A 22,029-nucleotide genomic window follows, 5' to 3' on the forward strand; every position below is an offset into this window, starting at 1 on the left:
GTTAGATTGTATTCTACATAAGTTTAACACACAATTAAGTGTAATCTTGTAGCCTATTATTCCATACAACGAGGCTATAGGATCCGGAGCGAGACATAATTCGGTCTTAAATGATGTGTTAAAAACTAAATTCATATTTTATTCCACTTCATCAACCTTCTAACACTAACCGCGAGAACACCTCTTGTTCCAGTACTTTAAAGGATCAATGGTCACATTCAGCCCTCACACAAGACCAAGAGAATGAAATGAGGTGATACAACGTCTAAGTGCTCTGAAAGTGTGTCTGGGGGAACTGAGCATACTCTAGAAAAAGGGAAGGAAACAGTGACAGTAGAATGAGGAAACCATGTGTTTTCTATGATTGAAAGTAGCATGTGGAAATTGGTTAAATCATGGCTGGTGGATCTTGAGCTATCTCAGTGTCTTCACTTATGCCATTTGTTCCATAATAGGCGAAAAGATTTTATTTTCACAACGATGACTCTCAAGGCTGTGAAATCTCAGCGTATGCATTTATTAAGAAATAAATTATTACAGAAATAGAACATTATAAAGTAGAATACACGTAATTAATTAAATAGAACAGACAATAATAGAATAGATACTTGTATAATAGAATATAGCATCATGGAAGAGAACAGGAAATAATAAAATACAAATAGAGAATATAATGAAATGTTAGAGCAGAATAGAAAAAGAATAGGTTCATGTAAATCATCATAGAATAGGACATGATAGAATAGAGCAGAACAGAAAATACTAGAATAGAATAGAAAGAAATTAAAAGAGACTAATACAGCATACATCCGGTATGCATTGTACAAGGCATTGAGTTTTCCTGTGGTGGAAACTAGGATATTGTTATTCCGCCCCTTCACAGCGAGGACGTCAGCAGACGGTCTGCATCAGCACCACGGAGCAGAGAGGGCATCATTAGTTTCCGTGGCAACGCTGACATAGCAAGTGACGCAGGCGAGATGGAGAGAAGAAGGTGAACGGGTTGAGGGAGAAGAGGGGGCTGTTGGCGACTGCAGTGCAGGTTGTGTAGGTGGTTGGTGGAGGTGTTACAGTGTGTTACAGTGTGTGTGATGTGGTTCAGAGGCAGAAATCAATGTTGATTCTGTAACCGTAGAGGCATGAATGAGAGACATTTGTTTGAAACGTTAACCACAAAAGACTCTTCCAAGAAAGAAAAAAAATCTCCACCCTATGGAGAGCATATTTTCTTCAGTGTGCCAGTTTGGAGCCACATAGGGTGCAGTGTCCAGAATGTGTGAGTCATTTCGCAACAAGGGTGTGGACGGCACCGCGAATGAAGAAAGTGGCTGTTGGGCACTATTAGATTAGCTCTGCCTTCATGACAACAAACTGAGGAGAAGGTTTGTCCTCTCGACTCAGGTAATGGAGTGTGTCAAAGGTTGTGTAAGATACAACTTCCCTTACACAGCCGGAGAAGTGTCCTTTGACTTTAGCTCCCCTGGGATAAGCCAACAGGGCATTGCATGTTCAGCAACGCCCTGTGTCACTCTCACGCTGTTACACTGCATACATTCACACCTGTAGCTACCCAGTGAAACCACTAAGCAGCTCAACTGGAGCAGCTGGTTGGAGGTTAAACGCCTAGGCTGTATCAACGGTTGTTATTGATGGAGGGGAGGTTGTTTTTCATTCTTTTCGGCTGGCCACTCACATGGCGGCTTCTCTAACCTTTAATCTGTGAATGCAGTGCAGATGCTTGGTTTTCATTTTCAGCACACACATGTCTTGAATTACATTCTATTGCATTAAAACTGTTGGATTAAAAGGATCAGTTTTTATCCTCTGCTGTCGTCTTTCCAAAAAAATGTCTTGTGCTGCATGTCGAAGAAACAAATTCATGAGTCTTCCTTTGTTGTTGTTTTTTCTTCACTTCTTAGCCAAAGGCAATAATGTGGGAGGAACTGCTGTTGACGATTGCATGCCCGTACAGTAGATGGCAGTATGATCCATCCAGATCTGGTGTGTCACTTCCTTTGAGCCCTGAGCCAGAAGAAAACAGCAGCAAGCGTAAACAATCCTGGGATTCTTGCTTGGGATATTTGATGCCCTTATTTTACATCAATGACAACTTTTGTCATAACAACCAAGGATAATGGCCAATAAGAAGAAAGTAATAGTAACAGGTGAGAGGTTTTAATTGGTTAGAGGTTGTCTTAAAGGATTTCTTTATTGTCAATACAGTGCTGTTGCAGCTCTTAGAGCTTTCTGCTTGTGTCTGAGCTGCACTTTAATGGTTGTATTCATAGTGTAAATATGTAATGACACTGATGTTTACAGAGAGTAGTGCTGCTGTTAGGAGAGCAGGGTTGTGTGTGCTGGTTTTAGATAAGGAAACAAAGATTTGCATCAGGAAGAGACTGAATAACAATATATGTAATTCTTTTTGCTGCTTAACTGCGAGAAATAAATGATTATGTGCCTCTGCCTCTGCTACTGTTACAATTAATGTTTAACTTGCAACCTTTGGACTTTGAATTAAGAGTCCTTTTTTTTTACAATCACCTGTATCACCTATGTCCAAAACAGATAAGCATCTTCATTGACTTTATTGTTTACTTGGCTGCACTGTGTCTCTTTGCTGCTCTTTTCTGTGCAGGTTTTGAGCCTTTTGGAAAGCATGCAGTGAACTCCAGCTGGGTGGCAGTGCAGGTAATCAGTATCCACGTTGTCCATTTTTAACAAAGGGGGCAGTTAAGGATTGTTATGTAAATATGACATTTAAATAGTACATTTCATAATGAGCAAAATGCACTTACGGTGGATTCTTTGTCGGGAGTTTTTCCTCACCTGATTAAGGGGTTGTCATTTAGTTTCATTGTGGACATTTAAAACCTTTTAAGACTGCAATTCAATATATATATATATATATATGTTTTCTGTGCTCAGGAACTGGAGCGATTGGGGCTGGGTGAAGCAGTAGACCTCCATGTGTGTGAGGTGCCCGTTGAATACCAGGCTGTTCAGAGCCTACTGCCATCTCTGTGGAAAGAGCACGAGCCACAGGTATTCAATAAAATACATAATACTGTACATGGAAAACCCATTTTTCCATCAAAGGTTGTTAAAATCCATCAATCAATTTAAAAAAAACAACCTCTGCCACCTCTGTCTTCTGGGGTCCTGTGAGCAGCTGATGGTCCATGTCGGTGTTTCTGGGTTAGCCACCACTGTCGCTCTGGAGCAGTGCGGCCACAACAAGGGCTACAAGCGCCTGGACAACTGCAGCTTCTGCCCAGCCTCCCAGTGCTGCATGGACAGCGGCCCCGACTGCATCCACTCTGTCCTGGACATGGATACAGTCTGCGAAAGGGTCAATGACTCTGGCCTCGGGGTCACTATTTCTGTATCTAAGGATGCTGGAAGGTAAGTGATGTGATTTACGCATGCACACACTCTACTTATTCAAATGAAGTCTGTGGAAAAACCACACGGTCAGTAATAACAGTAGTGTTGCTATTGTGGTTCTGTGTATACAGGGAAATATATTAGTATAATGCAGTCAATGATAACATGATTTCCTACCCTCAGCCGATTAAACATTGCATAGCTTCTATTTTCATGCCTGTTTTGAATAAGACCATAAACTTGTAATGTATGTACTTGTAAGGACAACATGTATAGAGGTCTGTTTATTCTATATTAACTATGCAATAAGTTTGTTGTCTTCTGCTTTCTGGTCTGTGGAATTTGGTTTAAGTAACAACATCTGTCACTCATATCATACATATCGAGGCCTACAGTTACGAGTTGACAGAAGGTTTTACACTGAATACTTGCAAATGTGCATGATAATTGAGATTGTCTTATGACTCGTTTTCAAATGTCTTAACAGCCTTTACTGTTTTGCAAAGTCGGCTCAAAGCCTTTGTCACGTACATATTCCTTTAACTCTCACGTCTATTTGGCAAAGTAGAAATGTGATAACGCAGACTTTACGTAACCTGACATCCTTCCCTGGCAGGTATCTGTGTGACTACACCTACTACACCTCTCTGTACTTGGGGCAGGGTCACTCTGCCTTCATCCATGTGCCTCCACTTGGAAAACCCTACAGCAGCCAGGACCTGGGCAGAGCTCTTCAGGCCGCTATACAGGAGATGCTGAAACTGCTGGAACTGGATCACAAACACAACAAGCACTGCAATCACAAGCATGAACACCAGCATGAGCACTACTGAGTTCTAGTGCAGCGAGTGATGAACCAAGATCGTCAACCGTTAGCTGCAGAAATGAATGGCATGAGTTTCACGTTTGTTGTCAAAAATAGGAGATTGTGTCTGAATTGGGTGCTTTTAACTGTTGTATCAATTCCAAATTGTAAATCATGTGTTGTGTCTTTAAAAAAACGTGAAGGTTTTACAAGTTTAATTACAGCATCTGTTTATTGTAGACCTGGTCTGGGTCTTTGCATGAATGGGTTTGAATGAGTGTGCAGGAGTATAGTGGGCATCCGTCAGTGTTGGTCATGTCTCTACAGTTCTGCCTCTGATAAGACTGTGAAAATAGATGTCATCAACAATTATAAATGTACAAACATTGTGTCGCGTGAAAGGGGGATTTATGTGACTAAGATATAATAGTGGTATTAACAAGGTATTAGCTGAAACTACAAGTTCTATATGTTGAAACACTGTGGGAACATTTACGGTTACACTAACTGTTTGAGTCACATCCTTCCCCTGCCACCCGTGAGTCTGTCCGCTCACTGATTTAAGTTTTTCATTGCATTGCTTGTATTTGCACCAGAGAATTGTAATGACTTTGAAATGACAGGAACATGAAGAAATTAACAGATTCACACATATATAATGATTTGTTTGTCTCAGGGAATATGTTGCACACACAATCAATATTAAGTAATTTGATCAATTTAATGTGTCTGTCTTATGTATGTAGTGCAAAGCCAGCTCAAAGCTGTGTATGATTAAAACACTTATTAAAACATATTTTTTTATTTGTCCCCGTCTGTGTGAAATCTTCAGTAGAAATAGTGCTCACACTTGTACTGCTTGTACTTTGAGTACAACATCTTGTTGTTTTTTTTAAACTCTCAATAACGAAAAAAGTATTGCTCATAGCTTTGAATGATTTTATCAATAAACATAATTTTGTAAATTTTTTATAGAATCCGTTGGAGGGATAATATCAGTGTATTATAAACGGCACTTTGACACTGATACAAAGAACAACCCTTGTTCACATTTCTAATGTTCCATCTTGAATATTCAAGCACAGGTTATTTGAGTTTATGTGTTACTCAAAAAACCACACCCATGAAAAAAATAAAATAAAATATGTAAGTGAGTATCCTGTTAAAGCCTTGTATGATCTGTGATCACAACGTGACTTAGAACATTGATTAGGCCTACTTTGACACTCAAAGTTTGAAATGCAGATGTTGCCTTTTTCATTTGTGTCTGAATTCAGTAATTCAGGTTTCTTAAGTAAGCACATGAAAAAAAATGTCACGGCCTGGTAGACTTTCGATGTTAGAAAGACAGGTAGGTTTTAAGTCTGTGATTTTTCCTAAGACATTGAGAATTGTTGTGCAGTGAGATGTAAAACACAATAAAGAAACTATCTACTGCTTTTTCGTGTGTAGTTTTCCAATAAATACTTTAACATTGTATTTACTTTCACATTCCTTGTGCAGGGTGAGTTATGGTAACACTGCGTGTTGTACATTCTTGTTCGACAGACCTGCTGAACTTGTTCTGACCTGATCTGTACAGCATGAAAGGAACATTGTGTTGCTGAACCGTTCTTGTATCATGTCTCATAGGAAATTGATCAAAAACGCTCACCGATTCATATTTAGTCCTACGGTTTGGCACGGGACTAAAACCATTTTTATCACCTCTCTAAACTTCAAAGAAACTTATGAGATGAAACTTGAGGATTTGAAAGAGAGCCTCAGAGCTGTCTTAACTTGCTTCGGAGATGGTAAATGAAGACAATGTTCCAGCTGTGGACATAAAAAAATAACTATTAGTTTAAAACAACAATGTTCCTCAAAGTCACTGACTGAATTGAAGTATCATCTAAATGATCATATATGATCTAAAAATTAGCCAATGTTGTTTTGTGTTAAATCTGAAAGTCTATCTGCTTCATATAGATACATCATTTAATAAAATATAAGATTCAGAATGATCCAGTGCAAAGCTGGACAAGAGTATGTACATCAGAAATCTATTGTTTAATAGAAGTTGTGAGATGTTTTCAGGCGGCCCAACATTCGTAGTGAGCCCAAGTCTGTAAGAAAGTATTTTAATGACATGATTAGTAATGCCCAGTCGTCATAAAACCCATACAGCCCTCTAAAGGTTCATAACATCTCACTTGTTTATAGTACTGTTATCTGTTTGTTTGTGCACTTTATTTTATATTGACTGTACATTTTAATATGTTTCTACTTTTTGCACTGTGTTGATTGTTATGCACCACCCGCCATGTTAAATTCCTTGTATGTGCAACATACATTGGCAATAAACGGTTCTGATTCTGATATCTACACTGATATTAATACTGTCCGTCTGTTGATCTTTATCTCTTCTATTCCTTCAGTTGCTTTGTTTTAACTTACACATGTACACCTGTGGCATGATGTATGGGTGGATGTATTCTGGATTATTATATTATGTTGTGTATACATTTTAACTATGTAATTTTATTCTATTTCTAACGTGCCCTAACAACATTATAATGAAATTATGATGAAAATTAGAAGAACAAATTTGCAAGGCTCCCAGTCTAACTCTGGATCATTTACTGTTTTATTTATTTTTATCACCGAGCATTGACACTTTCGAATAAAATAAAAAATGTAATGACAGAAAGGGAATTTTATGACCACGTGAGAAATGTATATTGGGCTCACGTATGTCTGCTTGTCTCCTTTACTTCCTACAGATGACTTACTGTAGGAGATAAGTGGGAGTGAGGGAGGAGAGGAAACGTGCGGGGGGAGAAGACAAACGGAATGCAGCCGTAGAGGCTCTCTCTCTCTCTCTCTACCAGCGTTTGTAGTTTTCTCATCAACACTGGGTGTCCGTTATTCGGTTCCCTCTGGAATAGCAACAGTTTACCGGTAACAAGAAGGCAACAGCATGAGTGTCGAGGCGTACGGGCCGAGCTCGCAGACTCTAACGTTCCTCGACACCGAGGAAGCCGAGCTGCTGGGAGCGGACACCCAGGGCTCCGAGTACGACTTCACCGATTTCACCCTGCCGAGCCAGACCCAGACCCAAGGCCAGACCCAGAGCCAGCTGGACCACCAGGTGCGAGTGGTTGTTTGTGGCGGCGCGGAGTCTAAACACGTCTTCTCCTGTGTTGACACAATGTCAATTTAGCTAACGAGAGCTAACAACAACCGCTGGCCACCTACGGTTAGCACGGTGACGCCTCCCATCGGTTACCATGCCTATTCCCGCTAATTGGCTAGCATGCTAGCTTCTAAGCACTGTTAGCTAGCTGCCAGCACAGCTAGCTTTATTGACATGCAAAGCAAGAGTGTCAGGGATTTGCTAGTGTGACCGATCTACCTCAAATGCCCATATTTACACTAATTATTGTACGTTTTTTAAATGTTTTTTTTCTGTACTTTATGTACTAAATACTTACAACACCCACTGACAACAACAACAATCAGATCTGTAGCAACACATAGTTGGATACAGTCGGTTTGATATTGCTGTCAGCAAACCGTTAGCTGCTGTGACAGACAGTGGAATAGATGACCATTTAAAGCTTTATGTATCTAGGTGACTGTCCAGTTTTCTGTCTATCTGTGATCCTTAATTGTTAGTTCATCCCAAGTACTGTTGACCTCTAGTTTCAGTTCATAGTTGGGATTGTATACACCTGTCTCCTCAGGTGAATGGCCCTGACGGTATACTACAGAATGGTGATGACCCTGTCATTAAAGCCAGTCAGCTGCTCGCAGAGTTGAACTTTGAGGAGGATGAGGAGGACACCTACTACACCAAGGATCTGCCTCTACATGCCTGCAGGTACTGTAGTAAGGACCAGACTAATGTGACGGGTGCCGAAGCTCCTGCTATGATTTTATTTTTGCAGTTTTTAATGGTTGTTGTTATTATATATAACTTCATAGCCCCCTTTTTATACTCCGTTGAGTCTCAGGGGGTTGTGGGAATTTTCTGTTGACCAAAATGTCTGAAACAGAAACAGAAAACTGGTTCAAAGTTTTAAAAAACTTCTCTGCAGACACTCACACAGAAAGCCACAATATCAGAACATCTTGTATTGTGTCTAATGTCAACTATTGTTAATCACTATTATTGCAGCTTGTGTGCGCTTTTACTAACAAGTTGTCTGACAGCTGTTAGTTTGGCTGTCTTGTCATCCCAGACATTATTAGTTGCCTCGATTGTGAGTTTGTTTAGTTTTTTATAGAACAAGTGATGGATCACTATGTCTTTCACCAGCAGATCAGTAGCCAATGCAAATGTTTTAAATTGTTTTCCCTGAAGTTTGGCAGTGAAAACAAAGTCAGTTGTCTCTATTATTTTTATGTTGATTCTCATCAGCCACATACAGGTTTATTTTGGGTTTTATGACATGCAGCTGAATCCTTTAAATAAATAAAAATTGTTATTATGTTTCCATAGATTTTTGATTTCTAACAATCGCTACCAAAAAATACTATACATAAACGTAAGTACTGGGCAGGGCAACTTACTATTGACACATAAACCTGGTACTACTCTCTGTTAGACAAGTTATAGAATGGTGACACCACATACTGTAAGTATAAACATGAGTCCATCCCATCAGCTACTGCAAGTCACTCTGTTGTTGAAAATGACTTTGTGCACTCATGTGTTATTGCTTTAGACGGCTATAAAACAACTATAAGATGGATTGTTGCGTCACTTTGATCTTGGTTGCATCAGTAAAGAATGGGTTTGCGACACCAGCGATCTTGCAGTATAATCCAAACTGAGTCAGTGTTTTGTGCTTATTTGTCTTGTTTTGTTTGCTGACATAGATTTTAAACCGATCCATGCTCTTAACAGTAGTACTTTGTGTTTATTTTTTTAATTTTGACTCACTTCTTTTTTAGCTACTGTGGTATTCATGATCCAGCCTGTGTGGTCTACTGCAACACCAGCAAGAAATGGTTTTGTAATGGCCGTGGAAACACATCCGGCAGGTAAGATATAAAGACTTATCAGGTTAAAATTGACCCTCCGTGTTGGTGTACTGAGCTAAATGAATGTAATGTAAATGTACAGGTACAATATCATCATAGCAGGAGTAATGTATACACAAGTGGTTATGACGAGTTAAAAACTAAATTAAAAACATGTTTACTGACTTTTGAGGGCTCTTTTAAGTAATTCAACCTATTGATCCAAAGAAAATCTTAATTAATCAGTTTCTTCACTAGGTGCTCTTTTCAGCCTTCTACTAAACCTAAAAACATCAGCAATGACACTTTTAATTTCTGTGAATGAGAAGAACACTGGTCTAAACACCTGGTCTCCTCTTATACAAAGTTCAATTCGTACCAAAACTGAACTTTGATGCGTTATCAGTAATCACTCATGCGCAACTAATGCCGCTTTGCCACTTCATGCTCTGGTAGTTGTGACACTGTAGACTGCAGTTGGGTAGCTCGAGGCAATAATTGCATAGCAACACATTCGCTCATAATGTGAACCCACTTACAACTACTTGAGGTTTTGCTGAACTTGTATGATGGTCAGCTGTTTCTCTGTATTTAAAGCTCTTTTAGTAAACACTTATTAGGCAAAATGCTATAAGAAACAGCATTATGCTGTATGCTGCACCTTGTGTTTTTAGGGGTCATAATTCTATAATACAGATCATTTATCCTCAGCGCATTTTAGAGATATGTTTGCTATATTCTTGAGCAGTCATGTTGTATTTTGAGTTTGAATAAAATACAAATTGTCAAGACCTGTGTGTGTGAGGAAGCATAAATAATGTACAAAACACCCTCATCCTATACGTCTCTTCTCTTTTAGCCACATTGTAAACCACCTGGTGAGAGCAAAGTCCAAGGAGGTGACCTTGCATAAAGATGGCCCTCTTGGGGAAACGGTACTGGAGTGCTACAACTGTGGCTGTCGCAATGTCTTCCTTCTGGGCTTCATCCCTGCCAAGGCCGACTCCGTAGTGGTGCTACTGTGCAGGTAAAGGGGCCTTTTTGTGTAGCTGCCCATGCACACTGACCATCCTGCTCATGGGGCAATCAAGGAGAATACAGATTGTTGATTGTTGTTTGTGGTTGTAACGCAGGCAGCCATGTGCCAGCCAGAGCAGCCTGAAGGACATCAACTGGGACAGCTCACAGTGGCAGCCTCTCATCCAGGACCGCTGCTTCCTGTCCTGGCTGGTGAAAATCCCTTCAGAGCAGGAGCAGCTCAGGGCTCGTCAGATCACCGCCCAGCAGATCAACAAGCTGGAAGAACTGTGGAAGGTATGGCGATGTAACAGTTGTAGCACACACACACACACCCACCATTGTACTATGTCAATATTCTAGACCTGCATAACTGGAATGTGAGCACGGGTTGGGCTTATCTAAACAGTGAACCAGATATAGTCGGGTTTGCTGCATATTGCTGAGCTATTCTGTTTGTTTCACCTCCCGTTTCGTGTTTCTATCCTATATAGTTTCCTGTTGTATTCATTGTCACATATACCTAACAGTTGTTATTTATCTTCTATGTGCTCATTGACCTTTTTACAGCAGACATTTTAACTTTTAACTTTAACAATGGCTCAGTTCTATTAAAGTGCTCCAGTAACACCAGGACCCTGAAACTGAAGCAGCTAATTGGAATTCAGCCACAATTCAACTTATTACTTACACCTGTGCTTTTGCTACTGCGGCATGTCAAAACGTCTTTTGTGAAAAAATGGTCTGAATCGTTCCAAGTTGGAAATTAGGAAATTTGAGCATATTAAAAGAAAACACTCTGCTCAACTTCTATCCGTATTTTAAACTTTCTCTCATCCTGTGTGATCGTGTGTGTGTGTGTGTGTGTTTTATTTTGGTAGGAAAATCCCACTGCGACCTTAGAGGACCTGGAGAAGCCTGGTGTGGATGAGGAGCCCCAACATGTGCTGCTCCGCTACGAGGACGCCTACCAGTACCAGAACATCTTTGGTCCTCTTGTGAAGCTGGAGGCCGACTACGATAAGAAACTTAAAGAGTCTCAGGTCGAGGAAAAAATATGAATTTGTGTATAAAAACATTTGTCCTGTGTATGTTGTAACAAATAAGAATGTCAAAATTGTCAATGAGTAATTTACAGATAATCAATTAATCAACAAACCAATTCAGTAGAAATGTATTTATTCTGTAAAGCTGAGTTAAAAGAAATTCTCTATGTTTTTGTTGTACTTCTTAGAGGCATGGTGAATTATCGATCCACTATTGTTTCTCATCCAATAACTACACTTCTGTTGCTTAATTTTGAGTTAAGGTTGTTTCTGCTGTTGTGACATATTTGTTAATGTTGCTTCCTAACAGACTCAAGACAACATCACTGTCAGATGGGACTTGGGCCTGAATAAAAAGAGGATTGCTTATTTCAGTCTTCCCAAGACAGACTCAGGTGTGTATTTATAGTTTTGCTTCAAGTTTCCATTGTTATCATCATCATCATACTTTGTCTACAAGTAATATTTTTTACGTTATTCCAACGACACTCTAAAATAAGTGACACTTACAATGATATATCTGTTATTTTCTTCTTAAATATTGCTTTAACTCCATGCAGTGATGTTTACCTAATCAAGTCATCTTTTTTCTGTCCATGTCATCTGCTGTCCTGTAGACATGCGACTGATGCAGGGAGATGAAATTTGTCTGAGGTACAAAGGAGACCTGGCTCCTCCATGGAAAGGCATTGGACATGTCATCAAAGTCCCTGATAGTATCCTTACGACTGTTACAATAGACAATCTGTATTCAACCAGATTTTACCCATGTTATTATATATTATCATTATTAAGTTAAGTTTAACATGCCATCAATAAAAGGATTTTTAGTAACATCTAGGGGCAGCTGTAGGAAACTACAACAATGTCTGCAAACTTGTGTCTTCCTTACAGTGGTTTTACAGTACTTGGGCAATAAGGCCTGAGGCTGAATATTATCACAACATTTTTTACTGAAATGTATCAATACCTCTTGTTTTAGCTTGCAGTAAATGCTTTATTTTCAAAGATTCATTTATGTACTTAATTCCTATATGCACTGACAAACGGCTCACACATTACACTGTGCTGCCAATGTTAGTTACCTCTTCTTTGACTGAAAGTACCAGACTATGGCGATGAGATTGCCATAGAGCTCAGGAGCAGTGCCGGGGCTCCCGTGGAGATCCCACACAACTTTCAGGTCGACTTCGTGTGGAAGTCCACTTCCTTTGACAGGTATTCAGCCGCACACTGTTGTCTTCTGTTGTGTTGTATGTGAGCAAAGCCCGACACTCAACTTTATGAATCAGTTCAGCACATCTTTAGTTGAAAGATCTATTTCCTGTTTGAGTTTATGCAATATGCATATTTAGTGAAAGGTGGCTTTAAAGAGCTTTTTGTATTTCACTGCAGTGTATGAGTCTGATCGAGTCTGAAGCTGTTCAATGTGCAATTAACAACTTTAATCAAACAATTCCTTGGAACTGCAAATATTTTGGGGCAGTTTATTTTGGCAAAGGTTTTATAGTTTATAACTTTGTCTCGATATAAAGGATGCAGAGTGCCCTGAAGACGTTTGCGGTGGATGAAACTTCAGTGTCTGGTTACATTTACCACAAGCTGCTGGGACATGAGGTCGAGGACGTGGTCATCAAGTGTCAGCTGCCCAAACGCTTCACCGCTCAAGGCCTGCCTGACCTTAACCACTCACAGGTGAGTGAGAGACTTCTCTATATATTTTCAGGAAAGCTATACCTATGATCTACCCTACATTACAGAGCACACGAACAACATAACAGAGTTCACACACAGCATTTTAGGTCTTTCACCCCCGGGGTTCACTTCAATGTGGTTTGTTGTAATGCAGGTGTACGCTGTGAAGACGGTGCTGCAGCGTCCTCTCAGTCTGATCCAGGGTCCTCCTGGCACAGGGAAGACGGTAACCTCTGCGACCGTCGTCTACCACCTGGCCAGACAGGGCAACGGGTAAGACACAAGTCTTTTTAACTTTCTAATTAACTATTTGGTTTTATTGTGATCTTTTACTCAACATGTAACTTAACATCTGTCTTTTAGGATAAACCGTAATTTTATTATTATTATAAATGTAAAAAATATCTTGATTAACATTCTTGAAGAATGTGTTATGGTTGCTGGTATTGTAACGTTTGTCCCTCCAGGCCAGTGCTGGTGTGTGCTCCCAGTAACATTGCCGTCGACCAGCTGACGGAGAAGATCCATCAGACCGGCCTCAAGGTTGTGAGGCTGTGTGCCAAGAGCAGGGAGGCTATCGACTCGCCTGTGTCCTTCCTGGCGCTGCACAACCAGACCCGTAACATGGACAGGTGACACATAATGGCTATGATTGATAACAATTTTGCAAGGCCCTTTTTTTGTGTGTGTACTACCGTCAGATATGCATAATAATTCCATATTGCTCAGTAACACACCTGGTTACAGATGTAAGTCGTTGCACACAAGCGCACAACGTTGAGCTCACACTGTATTGAACTTTTTCATACCTGCAGTATGCCGGAGCTTCAGAAGCTCCAACAGCTGAAGGACGAGACTGGAGAGCTGTCCTCCTCAGACGAGAAGCGCTACAGAGCTCTGAGACGCACTGCTGAGAGGGAGCTGCTCATGGTATTAAGACTGGTCTTACTGAACTCAAAGAGCTACTAAACACGTCACCTTAGATTTGGTTATATGGTTAAATGCTTCATTTTTTTTATGCCAGTTAATGGAAAGAGTATGTGTCACGGAAATGGTTTATAAAAATCTTTTGCAACAAGTAATATTTCCCTGTTCCAAAACATGTCTACTTTATTCCTTCGCTTTTCCCAGAATGCCGATGTGATCTGCTCTACCTGTGTCGGGGCTGGGGACCCCCGTCTGGCCAAGATGCAGTTCCGCTCAATCCTGATTGATGAGAGCACTCAGGCCACTGAACCCGAGTGCATGGTGCCTGTCGTTCTGGGGGCCAAACAGGTAGGAGCTTCATAAGTGAAAGTACATCTGGATAGTCTGTGTCATCATTTCTCTGCCTAAACTGCTGTCATTCCCCAGTTTTTGGGTCGACAGTGTCCACAATATTTTGGTCTTGATGACTCTCTTTTTTTCCACAGTTGATTCTGGTGGGTGATCACTGCCAGCTGGGCCCTGTGGTGATGTGTAAGAAGGCAGCAAAAGCAGGTCTGTCCCAGTCTCTGTTTGAGCGTCTGGTAGTTTTGGGGATCCGGCCAATCCGTCTGCAGGTCCAGTACCGCATGCATCCAGCACTCAGCGCCTTCCCCTCCAACATCTTCTATGAGGGCTCTCTGCAGAATGGAGTCACTGCCGGTGAGATGAAAACAAACGCAAACGAAAACAAACTTTTGTTAGACAGAGCGCTTTTTAGCAGCCTTCTTGTAATTGTTTTCTGTGAGAGTGAAGCTGCTTTTGTGTTGCTGAGCGCCTCGAGTTAAAAAAACTCAAAGCAGAAAAGCGCCCAACGTCATTTTTTCCATTTTCCTCATGTTTACCTCAGATTTACTTTTTCCTGTTTGTATCCATCATAGTGTAGTAATACATAGATACACATGACGTCTGCAGCTGAGCCTGTCAGGCTAATTCCACTCAGTATACTTCCCTGTACATCAGCTGCACTAGTCCTGAGTCTTATCTGTGTTTGTCTCTTCTACAGCGGACCGTGTGAAGAAAGGCTTTGACTTCCAGTGGCCGCAGCCTGACAAGCCCATGTTCTTTTATGTCACCCAAGGCCAAGAGGAAATAGCCAGCTCTGGAACATCCTATCTCAACAGGTCTCGACTTTCTTCATCGTTATGTTGACCTGATATTTATGTTCGTCCTGCAATTTTATTTCAAGCAGTAAACCTGAAACGAGTCACTTCAGCCCTTAACTCAATACACACGCAGCCAGTGACGGCACATTTACATTGCTTAGTCTTAAGAGATATATCACATAACCTTCTGTGCAGTGTTTCAGTCGAGCATATTTAGTCTGTGCCGTGGCAAATTATATCAAATGTTCTTGTCATGTAATCACCCTACTTGTCTATGCAGGACTGAGGCAGCCAATGTGGAGAAAATAACCACACGGTTGCTGAAAGCTGGAGCCAAACCCAATCAGATTGGCATCATTACACCTTATGAGGGACAGAGGTCCTACCTGGTCCAGTACATGCAGTTCAGTGGCTCCCTCCATACCAAACTCTACCAGGTAAACTTCTTTGCAGTTTAAATGTTGTATTGAGAGAAAGTTAAAGTGTTTGGCACCATATGCGAGCCAAGTGTGTGTTGTAAAATAAATATATTTGTGCACAGCGGTTCAAGTTTGAATTCTGACAAGAGGTTTGCAAACTACACAGACTTTAACATTCTGTTTCACATTAGCAAGAGCAGTGTACAATCAGGTAGCGATTTCTAGTTTTTAGACGGCGCTGACCGTCACCTTCTGTGGTTAAAATGATCAAAGTTGACTGCGCAGGTCATAAGCTGTTGCAATTTAATGTAAATTCTGTGAAAATGTGGTGTAGTGAAAAATGTTGCGGTATTCAGTTTTTCCGACTGATTTCTTCCTGTAGGAGGTGGAAATAGCCAGCGTGGACGCCTTTCAAGGCAGAGAGAAGGACTTCATCATTCTGTCCTGTGTGAGAGCCAATGAGCACCAGGGCATCGGCTTCCTCAATGATCCCAGACGTCTCAACGTGGCACTCACCAGGGCCAGGTAGGACTCCACAAAACACAACAATACCGGTTTGCATAAGCCCCGGAGGGCCCTTCGTCTAATTTCATCAATGTTTTGGTCTTTTACACTGTGGTTTATTCTTGAGTTCAGGTTCTCTTCAGTATTTTTGAAATGTTATTGTCATCACTGTTATTCCTACGCATCCTTAACTATAACTTTGAGCCATTAAGTCATCTACTGCTCATGTCACGTAGGTATGGTGTGATTATTGTGGGAAACCCCAAAGCCCTGTCCAAGCAGCCTCTGTGGAACCACCTGTTGAACTACTACAAGGAGCAGAAGGTCCTGGTTGAAGGGCCCCTTAACAATCTGAGGGAGAGCCTCATGCAATTCAGCAAGCCCCGCAAGCTTGTCAACACCATCAACCCTGTGAGTTTTGTGTGTGTGTGTGTGTGTATATATATTACGTACACAGCGCATATAGAAGGCTGAAATATGGGTTTCTTAACTGGATCATGAATATGTTAATTTCCTGTGGGGCATGTGAAGGATTTAGGATGCAATTCAAAATGTCCTTGTGCACGTAGAACAAGTACTTAAAAGACAGCAGGGTAATAAATCAGTGAACATGCCAGAAATAATGAGGCATGTCCTAAAAACACTCAAAACAACACCTCTTCGTCTTTTGTTTTGCAGGGGGGTCGATTCATGAGCACAGCCATGTATGATGCCAGGGAAGCCCTCATTCCTGGATCTGTTTATGACCGCAGCAGTAACGGTGAGGAGTGTTTAACAAAACACTGATTTATATTTCAAATGTTAGACGATGTCTTACTCAAAAACACTAAAACAAAGGACATGAGCGTTTCTGCTTTGGTAGTCCGTTGCCAACAGGTTGAATGTTTACTAAAGCATCTCAATCACAGAAACAAGAGCCATGTGTTTGGACAGGTGTGACAAAACTAGCTCTGCACACCACCATACAATTTATAAGGAAGTACAGTTAACCTGTCCTTCTTTCCACTACAGGACGCTCGTCCAACATGTATTTCCAGACCCACGACCAGATTGGTATGATCGGCACAGGCCCCAGTCCCATGACTTCTCTGAACATCCCCATCCCCTTCAACCTTGTGATGCCCCCCATACCTCCACCTGGGTACATGGGACAGGTCAATGGGCCCTCAGCAGGTGACTAAGACATAAAACTGTAGAGTAATACTACGTGTGGAGTTCTTAAAGGCATACATGTTCAGTTAAAGCTGCTATAAAACACGCATCTTTGTCCTCCAGGTCGTGGTGGAGGAATGAAAGGAAAGGCAGGCAGTGGAGGAGGAGGCGGGACTCGAGGTGGGCGTCAAAGAAACCGCGGCAACATGGGAAACCACAGTGGAGGAAATGGAGGAGCAGACCGGCATGGTGGCCACATGAGTGGCAGCCAGGCCAGCCAGGATCTGGGCTCCCAGCCCTTCTCCCAGGGGCCTCTGACGCAGGGCTACATCAACATGAGCCAGCCGTCTCAGATGAGCCAGCCTGGACTCTCCCAGCCTGAACTCTCACAGGTTAGTTCACTGCTAAGTAGGTGCACTTAATGAAGCAAACTGTTTGTAGTCTGTTTATTCATAGCAATCAGCAGCCATTGCCAGGACTGTTAGCACATTTATTCCAAGTGTTTGTCCAGGTTTCCTCTTCAAATAACGACTTCTTCATTTTGTCCAAAACCACTTATTCCCTTCCTGCCTGGAAAGAAATGAAGGCGCAACCGTTGACCCTCTTTCACTTTTTGTTTGTCCCATTATAGGACAGTTACCTAGGAGACGAGTTCAAGTCCCAGATTGATGTGGCTTTGTCCCAGGACTCCACCTACCAGGGGGAGCGGGCCTACCAACACGGTGTGACTGGACTGTCCCAGTACTAGACTGTGAGTAACTCCACTGTGGACTACACGTAACAGGACTCATTGGCATTGAAGGAGTAGTTTGACGTTTTGGGAAACATGCTTATTCACCTCTTTGCCAAGAGTTAACTAGATGAGAGCATTAATACCACGATGTGCTTAGGCTGTTGAGTGCAATTTCATTTTGTGAGTAATAAAGTGATCTATCTAGCTGTCGGTTTAGCTTAGCATAAAGACTGGAAACAGCTGACCTGGCTCATGTAACAAAATCAGCCCATCAGCATCGCTAAAGATCCATTAATTAACATGTTACAGCTAATTTGTTCGTTGTTTTAGTTCGTATTATCTTTGCAGCTTTGTTGTCCTGGTCCCTAGCTGATATTTCCATTTCTGTGCAAATACATTGGGAGAGATGCCAGAACACAGGGTCAAATTCCTCTTATGTGCATTCACAATCAACCGAATAAAGATGATCCTGATTTAGGTAGTCGGTACAAAAATGTAAGAGTAAAAACAAAAAGTAAGTAAAACAATAGCACAGATTAAACAAATGTGATGTAATGTGTTCATCAGTGAGCTTTAAGTGTGCTAGTAGGCGGATCTTGTTACATTTGTTCCCACTGATCCTTCACAAGTATGAAAGAACATTGAATATATTATATAAAAATAAGGCCTTGATTGGTATTAAAATGTCTTAAATCAATCTTTCAAAGTTCTGAAAAATGCTCAGACATGGGAAGTAGGATTTTAATTCATCTTTTTTGTTCAGAACAGATGAACTGTCTGCTAGCTAGCGACGACACGGAGAAGTGCAAATTCAATGAAAATTGGCTGTTCAAATCAAGATTTTGCAGCGATGCTTAAACCAGTACCAGGCCATGTCTATGTGGCACAGTGTATTTAATCAAGGCCGGTGAATCCAACATGTCCCCAAGTCAGCCTGCTAACAGACGCCAGGTATTTCACAGTTCTGTTTTACCCTCGTCTCCACCTCGCTAAGTAATTTATGTCGTTTTTTTAAAATGTTGGTAATAAAGTTCGTCTTAAATTTCATTCTTAGTGGCATTAAAAAAAGTCTTGAATCTAACTTGCATTAAGCCGTAAGAACTCTGTACTTCGCTAGTTGTTACCCCAAGATTTCTGATCTCGTGTGACTGGCTGCTGGCTCCAGCTTTATATTCACTACATGAGTGGTATCGATCTTCTCATTTAACTCTTTGCAAGAAAGACATTAAGGCATTTTCCAAAACATGGAACTGTTCCTTTCAATAAAAAGTTTCTCTTTTAAAAGTCTAATGAATATTTCCTCAAATAAGTATTATTTTCTATATACATGTCTTGTATTTTTCTTTCAGGTTGCTGGAAAGGAGCTAGGCCTGTGTGAAGCCTAGTTCAATGGCATTTTATTCTGGGTAATAACAAAAAAGAACAGACATGGATACCCGTTTTCCACTGCTACAACCGAAGCACCACTGTGTGAAAGTAACAGGAGAGAGACCGTGAGAAACCAACCAATCACAAGAGTGAGAGCAGCAATGGGAGTAGAGCTGGACAGGAAGAGAGCTGGGGGAGGAGAGAAGGCTCTGCTGCTCACGCGCGAGGACATGGCGAAGGAGGGAACTGTCGTTGTCGGAGCAACGCGGTCGGAGAGGCGAGACCTTCGACGGGTCAAGGAGGGCGGAAGGTCCGAACGATTCTGGGGGGGGGGCTGTGTCATCTTGTCCATCGTGGGTCCCTGAACCCTCTGAGATCTCCAGGCGGTATGATTGGGAATCTTGCTCCAAAGGCTGAGAAAGATGGAGAAACATCTCGCACAAATGTCCTTCAAGCTAACTCAACAGGACGTCTTCTGTGACTTGGAGAGTGAGGGAGGAAACAAAAGGGGACACAACCCTTGAAAGCGGTTGATACGGCAACTATTAAACTCAAAGGCTTGAATTGAGGCTCTGCATTTGATCACATCTAAGCAATCCAGGAGAGAAGAGTGGAAACACCGTTTGGCTATTCAAGTGAACTCAAAAGTGCGTGTGGTGTTGTGCCTCAAAGATATCAAATGAAATATGAGGATTACACAGCCACGGATCATTCAATTTTCTTTCTCAGCTTTGAGCTGGAAAGTTTTCTGAATAAAGGCTGTGTTCATCGAGGTACTCTGTGACGCAAGCCAGTGTAGTTGGCCGTCTTTCAACGCGGTCTGCAAAGAACAAGTGGTGGAATTAGATTTTAAAAACATAAATGTAAAAGAAAAACATCTTTGTCTCCAGAAATGAGGAGGTGAGCTCCAAAGATAAATGAGTATAGTGAGACAATTTAGTTTGTGTTCTTCTAAATGTATCTTCTTAGTGCTGCAAAAGAGTGAAAGTGAACACCATAACCAGCTTGCAACTGCAGGAAGCGGCCATTCTTCTCTGCTGACCCTAAAGCTAGCAGACGGGGATCATCTTGAGCATAAATAGCTAAAAGCATTAAATAAACCAAATCAAGAGCAGTTATTCCCAAAAGACTCCTCTAAAAGTAAAAAAAAAACATGCATACATGAGATTATTTATGTGCAAGTTAAGCACCGGATTATCGCAGTGAAGTGAATTAAGAAATCACTTTTATGACAGAAATCATGACATTGAGCTTTCATGCCCGTGGACTCGGTACGAAGGAGGGTGAAAACTTTAAACGCCACATCTCAGGAATGTGTTGAAGAGAAACTCGATCATAGACTTCACCGTGTTAGATGATAGTGAATGATAGTCAACATTTCAGAAAGCCCCATGGTTACATCTCAAGAGGTTACACGCTGTACGGGCACTGTGACATTTGGCAGAAAAAGCTCTTAAGACACTATGACCCGAGTGTAACATTGTGGTCTTCCCCTATTTATTATTTATTATTATTTATTTTTTGGGACCTTTTGTTGTCCTAAACTCTTGCACTTATAGAAAAGTGAAACTTTCACAAGCAGTAGTTTATCATGTCATGGGCTGAACAGTTAGTTTGTTCTATAACTTTGATAAACATTTGTGTTTTAGTTTCACCTGCACGCGCTTTAGATGGACACTAGTGACGTTTCCATTAAGCTTGTTTTTAATCAGTATTTCGTTTTCTTATGCGGCGTAATAACTACTTATGTTCTCTGTGAAACGCACAGCACTGAAAACATCACTGTCAAACCTGGAGTGTTTTCTCATGACGAGCTACCTTACCTCTGACCTGAAGCTGGTTTCAATAAGCTCAACGTCCCGTCATGAATGCTCGTACAGAGCACTCGCTGAAAGGTGCTCAGAATGACAGAAAAGAAAAAGCAGCTACAGGGATTTCAACACATTTCTGAAAAACGTGTCACTAACGAGCTATTTTAGGTGTTTTTATTCCCACGATAATGAACTACTAACCAAAGCAGGTGAGATTTTGGGCAACTTCAGCTGTGCATCGGTACATCTTACTGCGTAGGACATCACATTATTTATAATTTTCTCTATGAATTTATCTGTAGAGAAGTATCTGTTTACCCTCTGGTTAAGATCACCATTACTAGCTAGAAGCACTCATTTGTTGACGTATTTAAAGTCAAAGTCTTTTAAGGAATATAGAAAAATACCAATAAATGTTGATTGCACCACTCACCTACACATAGACAGTAGTTTGTGCACGTCCTGTGACTAGAGGGTAACTTTTTGAGTTGGATGTTTTCCTGCTATGAAAGTCTTTGTTTGGCTTATTGCTGTTTAGAACTGAAGTGAAACAGTTGTGTGTCTGCACCTTTTTGTGTATCTGCTGATCGATGTTCTACGATTATGCTCACTAAAATGCTCCTCTTGATAATCTTGGAAAATTAAAGTTTGCTCATTGTTTTTGCTCCTTCACGTTGACGTCACTCTTGTGTTTCTTATTTGTTTGTCACTCAAGTTGCAAATGGATACTCATTATTAGCATGAAATGCTCTCAAATAGGAACTACTTGCAGTTATAATAATGCATAATGATTAAAAAAACAACAGCATTGTATTACAGCTGCAGACCTAAATGGGCTGCAGTATGATTCTTAAGTCTTTTTAGGCCATGCCTTTTCTTTGGGGATTATATTTCATTAAGCCTTCAAACTGTGAGCGCAGAGCAGACCTATAGGATCCAGGTTGCAGTATGCACACATGCAGGCTCATTGGCTGCAGGCAGGTTGACACAGTTTCCCTGCTCCACCGCCTCGTGCA

General features: G+C 41.1%; 2 protein-coding genes across 3 annotated transcripts; both read left to right on the forward strand.

Moving 5' to 3' along the window:
* Nucleotides 1-2,026: 2,026 nt before the first annotated feature.
* LOC306706415 (pyroglutamyl-peptidase 1-like) lies at nt 2,027-5,512 on the forward strand. The gene is made up of 5 exons (XM_079173493.1): nt 2,027-2,165; nt 2,639-2,691; nt 2,929-3,045; nt 3,173-3,405; nt 4,004-5,512. The coding sequence occupies exons 1-5, from the start codon at nt 2,135-2,137 to the stop codon at nt 4,218-4,220; spliced, it is 651 nt and encodes a 216-aa protein (XP_079029619.1). The 5' UTR covers nt 2,027-2,134; the 3' UTR covers nt 4,221-5,512.
* Nucleotides 5,513-7,019: 1,507 nt separating this feature from the next.
* On the forward strand, nt 7,020-21,685 carry LOC306706628 (regulator of nonsense transcripts 1-like). Of its 2 annotated transcripts, none has more exons than XM_079173772.1 (24): nt 7,020-7,322; nt 7,918-8,054; nt 9,131-9,220; nt 10,059-10,226; nt 10,333-10,513; nt 11,098-11,259; nt 11,573-11,657; nt 11,880-11,978; nt 12,366-12,480; nt 12,798-12,957; nt 13,112-13,230; nt 13,425-13,589; nt 13,773-13,887; nt 14,089-14,232; nt 14,370-14,583; nt 14,927-15,044; nt 15,307-15,463; nt 15,828-15,970; nt 16,186-16,360; nt 16,628-16,709; nt 16,961-17,122; nt 17,225-17,493; nt 17,733-17,852; nt 19,184-21,685. In XM_079173772.1, exons 1-23 carry the CDS (start codon nt 7,152-7,154, stop codon nt 17,847-17,849), a joined length of 3,348 nt encoding a protein of 1,115 aa, XP_079029898.1. In that variant the 5' UTR covers nt 7,020-7,151; the 3' UTR covers nt 17,850-17,852; nt 19,184-21,685. The 2 variants fall into 2 exon arrangements, with proteins under 2 accessions (XP_079029898.1, XP_079029899.1); XM_079173773.1 differs by having other exon boundaries at nt 12,372-12,480.
* The last annotated feature ends 344 nt before the right edge of the window (nt 21,686-22,029 follow it).

The sequence above is a fragment of the Pholis gunnellus genome (assembly GCF_910591455.1).
Source record: "Pholis gunnellus genome assembly, chromosome: 14".
NCBI lineage: Eukaryota > Metazoa > Chordata > Actinopteri > Perciformes > Pholidae > Pholis > Pholis gunnellus.

Bases quoted from the DNA above. Each gene is read 5' to 3' on its own strand.
- LOC306706415 (XM_079173493.1), top strand. From the start codon at position 2,135: ATGGCCAATAAGAAGAAAGTAATAGTAACAG. The intron at 2,692-2,928 runs GTAATCAGTATC...TTCTGTGCTCAG, and splicing joins CCAGCTGGGTGGCAGTGCAG to GAACTGGAGCGATTGGGGCT. The intron at 3,406-4,003 runs GTAAGTGATGTG...CTTCCCTGGCAG, and splicing joins GTATCTAAGGATGCTGGAAG to GTATCTGTGTGACTACACCT.
- LOC306706628 (XM_079173772.1), top strand. From the start codon at position 7,152: ATGAGTGTCGAGGCGTACGGGCCGAGCTCGCAGACTCTAACGTTCCTC. The intron at 8,055-9,130 runs GTACTGTAGTAA...CTTCTTTTTTAG, and splicing joins CTGCCTCTACATGCCTGCAG to CTACTGTGGTATTCATGATC. The intron at 13,590-13,772 runs GTGACACATAAT...TCATACCTGCAG, and splicing joins CAGACCCGTAACATGGACAG to TATGCCGGAGCTTCAGAAGC.